Source organism: Phaenicophaeus curvirostris, chromosome 1 (assembly GCF_032191515.1).
Source record: "Phaenicophaeus curvirostris isolate KB17595 chromosome 1, BPBGC_Pcur_1.0, whole genome shotgun sequence".
NCBI classification, from domain to species: domain Eukaryota; kingdom Metazoa; phylum Chordata; class Aves; order Cuculiformes; family Cuculidae; genus Phaenicophaeus; species Phaenicophaeus curvirostris.
In genome coordinates this window covers 163367265-163383343 of record NC_091392.1, presented here as the reverse complement: position 1 = coordinate 163383343, position 16079 = coordinate 163367265, and the positions used below count along the sequence as shown (strand labels likewise).

General features: G+C 38.7%; 1 protein-coding gene across 32 annotated transcripts in view; it reads left to right on the top strand.

The window, feature by feature from the left end:
• Positions 1-16079, top strand: part of DLG2 (discs large MAGUK scaffold protein 2) — a 1047701-nt gene that overhangs the window by 1016020 nt on the left and 15602 nt on the right. For 21 of the 32 annotated variants that reach the window (XM_069879637.1, XM_069879628.1, XM_069879594.1 and 18 more), the window contains 2 exons: positions 10167-10266; positions 14133-14174. In XM_069879637.1, the coding sequence (XP_069735738.1) occupies positions 10167-10266; positions 14133-14174 (142 nt within the window). Of the gene's footprint in view, positions 1-10166; positions 10267-11141; positions 11188-14132; positions 14175-16079 lie in introns of all 32 variants that reach the window. The other 11 variants (XM_069879646.1, XM_069879611.1, XM_069879768.1 and 8 more) reach the window with 3 other exon arrangements.

Sequence of the window (16079 nt, the reverse complement as noted above, 5' to 3'; positions counted from 1 at the left end):
AAGCTTGTAGAAAATGTCTAAGGAGCAGATGCGGAGATGGGGCGTAATGTTCTAGCTTGGCTTTCATCTGTCACAAAAATATTTCACCTGCATAATTAGAAAGCCTGAAATACAGCTTTCTGAAGAAAGACTATTTTGTTGGGACAGTTCTGACTATGTTTTAAAATATTAGCTGTTTTTTTAATATTAATTTGGTGCCTCCTAAATTAATATTTCTCCACCTCAAATATCTCAAAATGAACAGCTCTTCCTTTATTCACAGTTAAGAGTATCAACCTGCCATTGTTATCTAAAAGAGATGTGATGAATCATACACTGACTGTAACTGGGCTCTGGACTCACTGCCTCTGCCCCAGCACCTACAGGGTAAATGTTTAAAACTAGATGCAGTGGATCCCATTTCTGTCAGCCTTACCTGAATGCACATTCTAAAAACCACAGCAGTCATTTCAAGACACGGTGAGAAGGGATTATGACTCTTCAGTGCTTCACAAGGCTAAAGTATGACAAGGATTTGCAGTCCTTATCTGCCTTATCTTGATTGGACATGGAAATCTTAACTTTAGGGGTAAGCCCTCTTCTCAGCCCAGCATGTAGCTCTGGGATGTCAATATGAATTACACTGTTGCTGTGGAGATAGTGCACCTGAATTTCTTTTCTTGTATACCTACAGGTGGAAAAATTGCAGACAAAAAAAAAAAACCTTCTACTCAGAACTGTCTTTTTTTTATAGAAAATCATCCTGCATGTCATTTATTTGCAAGAGCTGTGAATCAGTGTTTTACTGATTCTGTCTCAGAATTATTTAAATTTGCTTTCTGTAACTGGAGAATAAGAATGATTTTCCTTGTGTGCAATTTAAAATAAGCTTTGGAAATCATTCATGTTATAAAATTTCTGCATTTACTACTCCGTTACTAATTGATATAAAACCATTGTTTCTGCAATATTGGATTTTTGTTGTTACTCTTTAGCAATCATTCAAGAATACTTTATCTGTGATAAACTGGAAATTAATGACAAGGATTAAAAACTAGGGTGAATTACATTGCAAGTATTCCTCACTGACTCTTATAGGTAAGTCTTTATAAGAAGTCAAAAAAGCTGGTGGAAACAATTAAAACCAAACTGCTGAGCAGAGATGTTTTCTGCACAAGAACATTTTATTGGCACGTGGTATTAGCCTCAAGAAACTCTCCAGAGCTTTGTTGTGAAACTGACAGTGCAGGGAGGAGGAATAAATTGTTCTCCTGCACCTGGCTTTGTTGCTGTCCTGCTTCTCATCTTCTCTCTCTTGGATTTGAGTTCTGGAAATGGCTGGAAGACCTCAGAAACAGGAGTAGCATCATGGAAGAATCAGATCTTAGCATCATTCCTGCCAGTGCAGACTATATCTTGGAGGAGTTTGTTTCTTCTCTTGCTAGAGGAAAAGCTGGGTTTCAGTTGCTCAGCCATCCTTGTTCTTTCATGCATTTTCATATCCTCCACAGTCATGTCTTCATGTTACATGGTGCATAGAGCTAGTGCCAGGCAGCGGACACTGACTGCACATCTGTTTTGAGCTGATCCCATATTATTGGGCTACCCTGACCATTCCCTTTGAGCTGAACACATTTCACTCAGCATTCTGCAAGGTATATTAGAAACACTGCTGTCATCAGAATCTAGTTCACTCATGTGCTGAAATAATCAAATGAAATGCAGTTGATAAAACCGCACATAGCCAAGAACATTCAACCACAAAATGTCTCCTCAAGCCAGGATATCATGAGGCACTCCACAAAGACATGCAATAGCCTAATAATAATGCTTGTTTGGCCCAGGTCCAAGTTGAAAATAAAGGAAAACAAGTGAGTCTTCAGTTTTGATTTATGCCATGGTAGCAGTGTTGACTCTAGCAAGAACTGGCATGTCTGAAGGAAGCCAATTTTTTGAAGAGGTGAAACAGTTCTAGAAATTGTGAAAAACACTGTCAGGTCAAATTTGGGACTTTTCTCAGCTGAAGAGAAGAAATTATTTTCATAGCTTTCTTTAAAAGAAAAAAAAATAAAAAAGGCAATGTGTGCTTGCAGCCCAGAAAGCCCACAATCAGAAGTGTGACCAGCAGGGTGAGGAGGGTGATTCTGCCCCTCTACTCTGCTCTCTTGAGACCTCACCTGAAGAATTATGTTCAGTTCTGGAGTCCTCATCACAGGAAGGACATGGATCTGCTAGAACAAGTCCAGAGGAGAGTCACAAAGATGATCAGAGGGCTGGAGCACCTCCCATAGGAGAAAGTTGAAGTTGTTTAGCCCAGAGAAGAGTCTGGAGAGACCTTATAGAAGCCTTCCAGCACTGAAAGAGTCCTACAGGAAAGTTGGGAATGAGCTTTTTATCAGGGAGTGCAGTGATAGGATGAGGGGGGATGCTCTTAAACAGGAAGAAAGGAGTTTTAGATGAAATCTTAGGGGGAAATTTGTTACTGTGAGGGTGTTGAGGCACTGGCACAGGTTGTCCAGAGAAACTGTGAATGCCCCATCCTTGGAGGTGTTTAAGACCAGGTTGCATGAGGTTTTGAGCAACCTGTTGCAGTGGAAGATGTCCCTATCCATGGCACTGGGTTGGAACTAGATGATCTTTAAGATTTATTCTAACACAAACCATTACATGATTCTTTGAATATTACACAAAGCAGGCTGAGCAATGCTCACACGTGGAAAGATTTATTAGTGGGCTCAGCAGCTGATAGTATGACTACTAACACATAGTTACTTGTTTGGACAAAAAAAAATGTAAAAAAGAATAGAGGAAGGTTTGGAACAACATTGCCAATTTCTAACTCCAGAGATGGTAGCCTTGAAAAAGGACAGGGAGAATTTCATGCTGCCTTTATAGCTTTAGTGAGCCCAGATATGTCAAAGCCTGTGCTGGACCCCAGCACAACTCTGTAATGGTGGATCTGTGAGGATCTCATCACAGAAACACAGAGACTAGAGGTGGGAGAAGCTCAATATTTATCTCTCTCCTCTTCTTTCTAAGCACCACAGTCTTATTCCCCAAAGTACTTAAGATTAACAGATTTGTTCTAAATGTGAAAAACTATCTAAGCTTTTCCACTTCCCTTGGGGCAGATTATTCTACATCCAAATTGATTTCACTGCCAAGGAGCTTTGCCTTTACTTATTTTCACACTATTAATTTCAGTGTTGTTGCTTGAATAAATCTTTCCCACCCTTGTTGTGTGCAGCCTTCAGATACTTGCAAATGACCTTGGCTGTCAGGTACGCAAGGTTTATACATTGGCGTTTCAATCCTGCTGACAATGATGCCATGTAAATTACCAGAGATAAATATTCCCTTTTTAATGTAATTTGTACCTTGCACTAAGTTAAATGCATGTTTGCAGAATTGGAAATACTGCTTTTACATGCTTTCTTGAAAGTCTATTAGTCTTTCTGTTTCCCTGGTAGTTTGTGTTGGTTTTAGCTGTTGTTTTGTTAGGAATTAAAATTGAATTTCTGGCTGACAAGAGGCATTAAGTCAGCCTTAAAAAAAAGATTCATAAAATGAAAACTAAACAGTATTGCCTTTGTCTGCAGAAGTCAGACAGAATAGAAATTTTAATCAGACTTGTACTTTTTCATTTTGGATCTCCAAGATTCAAATCTCCCTGCAGCTTCATGGGAAAACTAAGCAAGCAAAGTTATCTTCATCTGAGCTTCTTCTCACCCAAAGTTTATTCTCACTTATTATGAGAATAATAAGGAATGACTGTAGCCCAGGGGAATGGGTTTGTTTTGTTGCTTGTTTTTTCACAAATACTTGCAGTACATAAGAAAATTTAAGGTTGAACTTAAACAGCGTAGGGACATCCTTCCCCCTTCAAAAGACATAAAGTTGGCAAGTGTTGCTTGCCAGGATATATTGTCAGGATATCTGTGGTCAGACTCCAAATGAAAGATATATATCATAAGGAACATGATGCATGGTCACTGGATACTAAACCTTGCAATCCAGTAGACAGGGAGGAAGAGCAGAATAAAGCTCCCTTGATACAAGAAGAAATGATTAGAGACCTGCTAGGCAAATTAGATATTCATAAGTCTATAGGGCCAGATAGGATTCACCCGAGGGTATTAAGAGAGCTGGCAGAGGTGTTTGCCAAACCTCTTTCCATCATCTACCAGAAGTCCTGGCTGATTGGAGAAGTTCCATTGGACTGGAGGCTGGCTGATGTAACACCCATTTGCAAGAAGGGCTGGAGAGAGGATCCAGGAAACTACTGGCCTGTCAGTCTGACCTCAGTGCCAGGGAAGGTCATGGAGCAGGTCATCTCGGGTGCCATCTCACAGCAGATACAGGATAACAGGGTGATCACACCCACTCAGCATGGGCTTATGAAAGCAGGTCCTGCCAAACTAACCTAATCGCTTTCTATGGCAAGGTGACCAGCTTGATAGATCAGGGAAAGGCTGTGGATGTAGTGTACCTCATCTTTAGTAAAGCCTTTGACACAGTTTCTCACAGTATCCTACTTGAGAAACTAGCTACCACTGGCCTGGACAAGAAAATCCTCTGCTGGGTTAAAAACTGGTTGGATGGCTGGGCCCAGATAGTGGTGGTCGATGGAGTTAAATCCAGTCTGAGGCCAGTCGCAACTGGTGTTCCCCAGGACTCAGTGCTGGGTCCAGTCCTGTTCAGTATCTTTATCAATGACCTGGATGAGGGGATCAAGTGAACCCTTAACGAGTTTGTGGAAAACACTAAACTGGGAAGAAATGTCAATCTGTCGAAGGGTAGGGAGACTCTACAGAGGGATCTGAACAGGCTGCACTGATGGGCTGAGGCCAATGGGATGAGGTTTAACAAGGCCAAGTTCAGAGTCCTGCACTTGGAACACAACAACCCTGTGTGGCGCTAAAGGCTTGGGAAAGAGTGGCTGGAAAGCTGCCTGGCAGAGAAAGACCTGGGGGTGTTGGTTGACAGCCAACTGAATGCGAGCCAGCAGTGTAGCCAGGTGGCCAAGGAGGCTAATGGCATCAAAAATGGTGTGGCCAGCAGGACCAGGGAAGTGATTCTCCCCCTGTACTCAGCGCTAGGGAGGCCACACTTTGAATACTGTGTTCAGTTTTGGACCCCTCACTACAAGAAAGACATTGAGGTCCTGGGGTTTGTCCAGACAAGAGCAACAAAACTGGTGAAGGAGCTGGAAAAGAAGTCTTACAAGGAGCAGCTGAGGGAACTGGAGTTGTTTAGCCTGGAGAAGAGGAGGCTGAGGTGAGACCTTATTGCTCTCTGCAACTACCTGAAAGGAGGTTGCAGAGAGGTGGATGTTGATCTCTTCTCCCATGTTACAGGTGATAGGACAAGAGGGAATGGTGTCAAGCTACATCAGGAGAAGCTTAGATTGGATATTAGAATAAATTTCTTTACAGAAAGGGTTATCAAGCACTGCAACTGGCTGCCCAGGGAAGTGGCTAAGTCACCATCCGTGGAGGTATTTAAACACCCTGAAACTGTTCAAAAGGTGGGGAGATAAGGTGCTTGGGGACATGTTTGGTAGTAGACAGGTACAGGTACAGTCAATGATTTCTAAGGTCTTTTCCAACCCAATGATTCTGTGGTTGTATGGGAGTTGCTGATAAATTTTTTAGATCTTTGTAGAATGCTGTCAAAGTGAAGAATTTTCATTTAAGTTAGGCCAAAACCAGGTATTAAAAGAGAAGAATCAAAGAAACCATGGCAGATGAGAAGCATCAAAATGAATGAACTCATACACATTGGTAGACCAACCTCAGAACAAGACTGATACAGATAATCACCTAACATAAAAACTTTGCTCAAAAAAGCTTAGCTCAAACCTGCCTAAAAAGAGGTGATAAATGAAATTCACCTCCGCCTTATATAAAAGAATTTCACAGCTAGTATTCTGGAACAGCTTTGACTCAGGTGATCCCTGAACGCTGGTTCCCAGACAATGACTGAGGATTAGCATTGTTTGAATGAAAGTGCAAAATAAAGTATTCTCAATTTATTTGGGAGTTTGATGGCTTTTTGAAGGTATAGTTGCTTTTAAAGCTTTTAGAGCATCAAAAGAAATGTTTCCCCAATAGATGAGGCTCTTCTGCGATGCATTAAGAGGACAACCTCTATCAAGAGCACATCTGCACTAACGAATATGGGTTGGATCATCTACCCTGTGAAAAGCAATTGGGAAGAAGGTCAAAGTAAACAATGATAGAGTTGCCTATTGCACTATCATGCAACTATCATATTCCTGATGCAACATTCTTTGTGCTGGTTACCACTATAAAGTAAATTTTGAAATTACATTGTTTATTCAATGTTACATGAATATTTCCTTTGCAAAAGCACTATCTTGTTAGCTGATGAGTAACATATACACTGCTGCAGGAAAAGCATTTAGAATACAAAAATTATGTTGACACAAAGAAAGTACCGAGAGGAGTTCTTACGAATGAGAAACACACAGTGTTTTAATGTCTGTCACAGCTAGGGAAGGTTGGTATGGCTAAGCCAGACTTACATAACTGGGGACATCTAGGGATATTTGGTCAAGGAAGAGCGTATATTACAATTTTTTTCTGGCTGCTTCAAAATACAGCCTATGTCTAAGCAGGATCAAGGAAGAATTCAAACCAGGCCATCACTGAAAGCTCTCCTACCCTTTTTTTTGAAGAAAAGAGCCTTTTTTTCCATCCCAGTTCAAATTTTGTGAAGAATGACCTCATTGTTCAGTTCAAACAGGACTTTAAGCAATCTGATCCAGTGAGAGGTGTCGATGCCCACAGCAGTGCGGTTGGAGCTGGATGATCTTTAAGGTTGCTTCCAACCCAAACAACTTTATGATTCTATTACTTGAAAATTTAATTTGCCTTTCAGTCTTAGGCGCTTGTATGTGTAAAGAGCCTACTAATTCCAGTTCCTAGGTTAGTGGTAGTCTCTGTTAAATTACAACAGTGACATGTAAAAGTAATCTGTTGTACAGATTTGTCTCTGCATTAAAATGCCTAAGTTATTTGCCATTACAGAATTTCACAATATTCATGGCAAAGAAATTGCAACTTACACCACAATCCATTTTGAGACACATTTTGACTGGCTTTAAGAAACTCTGCCTGCATAAATACTGTTCAATCTTGCCTGAGCCTGATATCTCAAGTTCAATCCCCGTTGGATGCAACTTTTTTTATCAGGCTGAGAGACATGGGAAAATAGCTTGCTCTCATTTATCCTACGGCTATTTCACAGCTCTCCAGCAGTACAGGGAGTCTCTGTGAAAACTGGCTCCACAATATTTGACAGGTCTCAAAGTTCCTATTCTATATACAGAACATCTCTCAAAAACTTAGGTCTGAATTTTGTAGTTTAACTCTACCACTGTTTCTCACATGCATGGTCCTTTCTTAAAGAAGGAAATATGTATTCAGTGTTGGTCTGAACTCCTCCACCAACAGGAGAAGGAATTAACTGGAATTAACACAGTGCATCCAATGAAAACATGGGTTTACTCTACATGAGTCTCCCTTTCCTCTGATTGTCACCCACCACACCATCGCTATATATTAGAGAGTTGTGTTGTGCAATCTCCAAGCAGCATTTTGCTGAGTGTCTGCAGGATTTCTTATCCTTACAGTGGAGACCATCAGCCTGATTTTAATCACTTTGATAACGGATACAAAACCAAGGCTTCTGTCTTTGGTTTCTCGTGAAGCAACATGCACTTGATGTATAAGAAAATAAACACTTGGTAAAGCCATTTAGTTAATATCAAAAACTAATTATTTCTAGAAATTTGCAGAACAGATTCAGCTTAGTAATTTATAATATTTTAGTGGTGTTTTGTTATTTTAAAAATAATCCCTATGACTATAATTTGTTAGTCTATGTGGTCATTAATATGAATATACTCTGTGATTAGTCTATAGAAATAGAAACACGTGCATAAACATATTTGCTTATGGACTAAGAGTCAGCTTTATTTTAGGAACAAGGCTTTTTACAGGTGTAATTGCAGTGACATTGTTGGATGTAATGGTCACCTGCTGTGAATTGCCAGATTTTTATTCTCCAAATCGAAGTGAAAAAATGCTGTATTAGAAAGGCAACCCACACGTGAAATTGCAAAAAGAGAAAAAAATTATAACACTTTAGTATATGTGTCTAATTTGAAGTATACTCTTAGGTCATGCATGAGCTTGAAAACAAAATATATGCTTTTCTGGTGAAAATGGACTTTCTGAAGTTTTTGCTCTAGACTGTTGGGTAAAAAATGGAAGGCAGTAGTTATGAGAGTTATTTACCATCTAATCTCTGTGAAACACAGCATATTTATTGATCAATTTGATAACATTTTCTTTAATTGCAAAGTGAAATGACATTTGGTATTGAAGTGATTGTCATTTTAAAACCCTTTTGTTTTTGAGATGCTGTTGTGTAGATATTTTTTATTTTCCCTTTTAAGAGTAATGCCTATAGTATCACTATGTCAAACTCAAATTGTGACAAACAACATTTTCACAATGGGAAATGTTAACATGCAACATTACTTTCTTTGGAAAAATAAAAGAAGTGATCACAGAAAACACATTTTAATTTAATGATATCCTTTAGGTCATTAAAGTGATGTAATATGCATATCAGTCCTCTTTTCATACACAGATTACTTTATCCTTCACGTGCATTTTTTTTTCTCCTCCTCTGGCTTCGTTTCACATTTGCTTTGTTTTTAAACTGCATGTTCTCTGGATTATTTATGCATGACCTCCACATTAATTTCACATTGAATGTTTACATACTCTGAGAGATTTTCATAGATCATTTATTCTACATGTGCTTTTTTTTTTTCCTTTTTTTTAGTTACTGAACTTTAAATATGCTTGAAATGTAAAAGTGGCATGAAACTTTTGTGACACAAGTAGAAAACTGTTTTAATATTTTCAGTACTAACTTCACCTTTTTCAGAAATGTGTGTTCTAAACTGCATTTTATGCTGTGCTTCCAAAATATAAGAAAATTAATTATGTTCTAAAACTCAAAATCTATTCCATTTTGGAATTGGAGCCCAATACTGGCTATATTTCATTTGGACACTGACAAACATATGAAATTAATCCTTTAAATGAGTTCAGAAGGTCTCTGCTCCCTTGGTGGTGATCACTTGCAAAGTCACATGTCTATGCATTGAATGTGTTCAGAATAGGAAACAGAATCAAATGTTGTCTGATAGACAGCACAGATCATTTCAGATAAGCACTTTATGCAGCTCAGCACAGGTGCCTTCTGGAAATGCCAGTTCCTTTCTGTATAGGGACCCTAATACCTCATTATTGTCTAAAATAGACATCCCAAATTTGCATATCCTGCTTTTACATAGTACAGTCCCACCAGCCTTTGTGACTGTCTGTAAAGTCAAAGGGTTTATCATGTAAAAACCCATTTTTTTCCATATTAATTGCTCATTTGAAGATTTAAAACAACATATGTTGCTCAACTTGCAATTAAATACTGCTTATCAGCAGAATTCCATCTCTAAATCACAAAAAACTAAAAACATATCCAGAGGAACCTAATGAGTAAATATACCTGTATAAAATAAAACAAGGTCTTTTTCCTTAAATTATGAAAAAAAAGCATTAAAACATACTTAAGAAATAATTAATGAAGAGGCCAAATAAAACACTATGAAATCAGCAACACTTACTAGAAAGGAATATTTTATTTTAATTGGCATGGGGTTAAAATCACTCACATTTTACAAGCAAATCAAATGCTGCCACTTTCCTTTTTACAGCCTATTTTTTTTTCAGCCAGTGAATTAATTCTGTGCACATCCTACTGCGATTAAAGATTGGTGGCTTGATCTCAAAGCATGCTGAGCCATCTGTAGCCCTTCATCTGAACACAACAAACACAATAGCTTCCAAATGAGGAGCTGAAGGTTATGTCTTGAGACCTCTGTAATCAAATTGGTCAAGTTTCATGGGGCTTTGCCTTCAACCTGCAGACCTTACCACGGTCACCTTTGGTTCTTTGCAGCCACTTGGTTTGGACTGATTTGAGTCACTACAGTTCTCTCCACTTTTACAAACTAGTTGTTTTGTCAGCATGAGTGTGACAACAATTAGACGTCCCTGTTTTTGCCCCATGCCTTTTCTCCTTCACAGTCATTCAATGACAAGCGTAAAAAGAACTTCATCTTTTCACGAAAGTTCCCATTCTACAAGAGCAAGGAGCACAGTGAGCAGGAAACAAGTGATCCAGAACGTAAGTAACCTCTTGGAGACGATGTCACATGCAGCAGCACAAAAAATGGGTGACACGCATGATACCAGTATCCCACACATCTAGGCAAATATCTGTCGTAGGCAGGCAGGAGAGGTATTACTACTGTGACCAATGTGTGACTGCAGTTTGGATCCAGCTGGTCCTTCCTTCCCTGGAAATACCATTTTCAGAAGAATACAACAGCAACCTTAACTTTTGGAAGAGCAAATGCAGCTCCTCAAGGGTGTTGTGGCACCTGTCATTAATTCAAACTCGCCTCTGTTTAGATATTTCCAGATCAGAATTGGCTCAAAATAATGCAAACTTGATTTCTTTCACAATACTAAATTACTACATTTTAAAAGGTCTGCTCTAATCCCTTTATTGACTTTGACATTCTCCAATGTTTGCTATGGGCAGCTTCACTGATATTTTAATGATTAAATGTGTTAACAGCTTAAAGAAGTAAATCAGATCTTGGAATGTGTACCTCCACAGGCATTTACTGCTTGCTTAAATTGCATTAAAAATTATGAAAAATATATGCTGGTTTCAAGCCCAAATATTCATTTTTTTCTTAACAATTATTTCCTAAATTTATCCGGTGAGGATCATTTCTGGGATCTTATTTATTGGATTGTTCTTTCTTCCTCACGGTTCCAAAAGCCATGTACCATGGTCCCTGCTTCTTTGATTGGCTGTATTCCCATAGAATATGGGTTTAAAGTTGTTTCAGAAAGAAAAAGCAAGGATCCAGATTGCTCAATCAACATGGTCAGTCATGGTAGTATCCATTTCAACTCCACTGACTTCTTCCTTCCTCTTCTGCGGCTGTTCTTCCTTTCTCATTGCTCTCTCTGGGGACTTCCGTGCAGGACATCCCCGGATTAGGTGACGACGGTTATGGAACAAAGACTCTGAGTAAGTTCCCAGGAATGGTCACTGTAAATATTTTTTTTTTGTTTTGTTTTGTTTTGGCTTCTGTTCCTTCTCTGAGGACCCTCCACTCCTAGCATGCACAAGAGAGAGTTTTATTTGTTACCCAGCTGTGAATGCATTAAAAATGTTTCAATCATTTTGTTCTGCATGATGATATTAAATAACATACAGTGTATCAAGCAGACACTTTCACTTCTTTCGTAATAACACCTTTTGTTTCTGACAGTATGTTATTGTTCCCATCCTGGCAGTTCTGTAGAGTAGCATACATAAAACTCGTTTCGCTTCCTAGACTGCTCTTTACAGCAACAATCCCTTCCTCTCCATCCCAAGGGAAAGTTACATTTTAACTTGATCAAATCCCAAGGAGATCAATAGAAAATTGTCTTACGCTGTTGCTTCTGCATTTTCAGCTTTTTGCATGGGAGTGTTTGTTACTTTGCTGGACTTTAGATTAGTATTTGTTATTAATGGAAGAAGTCATTTGCAGGCTAGAGAAGACCATGCCTACTCCAAAGCTAATTTTGGACCCATTTCACCATTAGCAACCTATTCTCTGTCATGCAGCCTTAATCAATCTCTTTTTCTGATGCAGCAATCCTGTCTCAAGACTTGGCATTGCAGAATGTGTAATGTGTCAGACAATTGTTCAGAAACAATTTTGCTTCCTTGAAAGTTAGACCAGAAAATTGTGTAGAGTGAAATATTTGCATCTGATTTCTGTATAAATAACTACATTATAGTCTGCAACCAGAGCTAAATAATTTAAACAAAATGCCACTTGCATGTGTTTGGCTGCTTTTTCCTCAGCTCTTATTCTTTTTTTTGTAAGTGCCAATTTATTAGAGTGAAATGTGTGAATGTTAACACCGCATCGCCTACTGTTTCGTATGTGCTTTTAAACTGCAGGAATGCACACCTATGCACAAAATTTTAGAGGTTATTTTGTTTCTGACTGATTAGTTTAAGGACCATTTTAATGGTTTATCTTTAAGCCTTGCAGATGCTCACAATTTAAAGATGAAAGCTTCATCTCTTGTATGAAGAACAGTTCTGAAAGACCAGTTTTGTCAGTGACAGACAGTAAATGTCTCTGCCACATGAATTTTAACCATTCTGCTGCTTTACTCAGTGTCATAGCAGCTCATTAGCAACAAATGCAGATCCTTCTCTGCCTAAAGAGAAGCAGAATATTTCTGATCTGATAACCCTCCTGCATATTTGTGGCTTGACAAGGACAAATCTCCATATATCCAACCATTTGAAAAGAAATAACTGAGTTTTGCAAACTGCTAAGAGAAAAACAGCATGAAGGTTTTTAGTATAGCACCCAGCTTTCAAGTACTGACACACCTCTAGATGTTACCACCCATCCAAATTTCACCAATATTCAACTCAGATGTGCTTTTTAATGGCAGTTCTTACTATGAAGGATATTTGTTCTTGTTTAATAAAATTCTTCAGGACCAGCATAGCATATTAGCCTGAGAAAACCCTTGTTAACTTGCTATGAAATGTCCAAAAGTCACTACACTATTTTCTTCAAAATGTCATTTTAATTACTTAAAGCTTCTTACCAAGGCCAAGATCAATGTTTCCCATTCTTATTTTTATCAGATATTATCCCTTCCCATTTCTGCTGCCCAGGTAACCCCATGAATCCCATTCTATGAACCCCAAGCCACTAGACAGGTACACAGAGGAAATGCAGCACCTTGCAGAGAAGAGGTGGTCTTGGCATTGTTCTCATACTCATAGAGTCATAGAATCATAGAATGGTTTGGGTTGGAAAAGACCTTAAAGCCTATCCAGTTCCAACTCCCTGCCATGGGCAGGGACACCTTCCACTGCATCAAGTTGCTCAAAGCCTCATACAACCTGTCCTGGAACATCTCCAGGATGGGGCATCCACGACTCCTCTGGACAATCTATGCCAGTACATAGTTGCAACTGGACAGCCTGTGCCAGTGCACCCTCACAGTCAAAAGTTTCTTCCTAATAGCTCATCTAATCTCCTTTGTGACATCTAAGCATAGTCCACTCTGGGTTCAACACAGGGGATTCTTGGCTTTTTTGAGTTCCTTCTTTCACTGAGAATATTTAGAGGCAGGTTCAGGTGAGTGTTGTGGGTCACACACAGTCTAATCTGCCAGCTGGTTAATGTCAAATATCGGACCAATTTTGACTCCTGCTGTTTGTCAGGAGGTGACTTATTTGTATTCACACCCAACTTGCCAAACCACATGTCTGACCCACCATCATAGTTCTTGTATCTGTGCTCACACATCCAGAGTGTTTTGGTAAAGCTTTTTATACTCTAGCTCAAATCTTGAGGCTAGATAGTGTCTGAAAAAACAAAAGATATTTTCCATTTTTGTCTTAGTTTTTTATTGGATTCATCTTCATTTTTTTGGACAGGGTTAGATATATATGATTGCAATATTTGATATCAGAACCATGTTCATTTGCTAATCCTTTAGGATAGTGCATAGTGATTGTAGATGGACACAGGTTAACAGTTTAGCAAGGATAGTTCCAATACATTAACGATGTACATTACAGGTAGTGCAGAATGGTATGAGCTGACACTTAGGTTTCATGAAATTAGTCAAGGTGTCTGGTGAGATGCAAGTGGACCATACTGTATTTTGGAATTAACTATCATTAACTACCACATCAAGAAATTATATGGCTTTGCCATGATGTGTATCACTAGCTAATATATACAGTCTCTTTCTGAATGCCACAAGAGACAAAGCTTTCATTTTACCTGTGTAAATTATCTAAGATTTTTCAGGTGATGTCACTGCATATTTTTTATTTCCTCTTTGCACAACTACCTTTGCATGAGTGGGGCAGTTCTTTTAAGTTTCTGCTGCTCTGTGGTGCTTGGTTATGTTCTTTAATTTGCTGTACTGTTCTTGCAGAACATGTTTCTTCTAATGCCAGCGATAGTGAAAGTAGCTACAGTAAGTTACTGCTTTCATTAGAGTCCTTTTACTTTGCATTGCTTGTTCTGTTTCTTTTATTTAGTTTCTCTCCTTGCTGCTCTTTTGTTAATATTAAAAAGGCAGTTGCAGCAAATGGCTTGAAATTCAAATTTATGATTGCATCTTGAACACAAAGCTGTAAGAGAACTGAGAACCTTTATAAGAAAAGGGAGGAAGGTCATTATTTATGATGTATTTTGGGACATAAAACCAAACCTGGCTTTGTCTAACCTGTGAAAGTCAGGTTTATTTGATTTAATGCCAAGAAGTTTATTTCATCAGGGAGGGGGCAGTTTCGTGATGATCTTTTAAGAGAAAAATTACTCCATAAACGTAGTCAAATCTGCAATAGGGACCCTCTTTCCAAGGTCAAAATTTTTACTCCCATTTCTGTATACTCACATGAAGGGCTAAGAAATAGTCCCAGAACTTTTGTTGAGCCCTTGATTTTGACAGTACAGGTTTCTCATGCGTATTGAACTCTTCAAAAAAAGGTAAGATAGACTTTCACCCCTTAGGCACTGCCACTGAATGCTACTGATTCCCTTTAAGTGAAGGTCCCAACCCTGCAATCTCATTTGTTTGAAATTACAGAATCCATGTGGTCATATAGCCAAGAGGCAGATTGTACATTCTGGGTAATTATTAGAAATACCCTAAAATTTAACCCATATAAATATTTTTCTGGAAGTGTTGAAAAGTAATAAAGTAAGGCATTAAATAAATGACTGGAAATGTGATAAATGGTAATTAAAATGATAGATTGCTTACTAAATCCCCTAGCTGTTTAATTTTTTTTCAAGCCATTTGCTTAGCAAGTCAAATTTTCCACCAGTCACTCAGCACTTGTGCTAAGCACCCACATACATTCAGGTAATCATTGGTATCATACCTCATATTTACTAGTTATGATATAGTGCATAGCAGTTGAACTCTGTTAATAAACACTGGTTTGTTTCAGTAAAACAGCTAATCTTATGCAACTCAGAAATGGTAAATTAGTTTGTATTCTCTTGTATTGCAAAGGTTTCCTTGGAAAGCAATTGCCAGAGTCACAAGAAAACAGTAGGTGCTCTTGAACTGCCAAGACCGAGTTCTGAACTGCTTTATTTTTAATGTGTCCTCTGCTGAGGAGAAGAGGATTTTATGTTTGAAATATGAGACGTTCTTTCCTCAGACTGACTTTACAATCAAGAATGAGCCAATAAGCTAATTTTCAAAAGTTTGCACGAACCAAATCTTGTTTATTGTGGGGTAAGCTCAGGGTAAAAGCCCAGAGGAGAATCTAGGCTAGTCTCTGAGCAAATCCTGTGCCTGATAAATAGTCCCAAACAGCAGACTTTACAGTGGTACCCAGTTGCAGCCAAACATTTGGAGCAGGTCCATAAAGCCTGGCTCCCAGTCTTCATTATAAGACAGTCCAGGCAGCCAGTTCCACATTGGCTGTGCAATAGTTTTAAACAAAGTATAAGTTTTGAGGAGCAAGAAAAGGGAGTACATCCCACTGCACAGCTCATTGCAGCCAATCTCCCCTAGAAAAATTATCACTCAGGACCAGAGAAGAATCAGACAAAGGACAGGGAGAGGCGAGTGGTGAGAGAAAACAGCCAATAAATTGTGAGGGAATGGAGATAAGAGAGATGAGTCCTACCATGAAAAAGTCACCTTATTTCACTGCAGTTCTGACCTTGTGGGACTGTTGAGAGAGGACATTGCACAGTAAAAGCCTATCAATATCCCTCATGTGGGAAGAGTAATTATCAGACCTAGTCTGTGAACATTTCCGAAAGACATATTCCTCACTGCCTTCTATTTACTTATTCCTAATGAAAGGAAGAAAAATCATAGGTGCTCAGGCTAAAGCTCATTTCTGGTAGAATATGA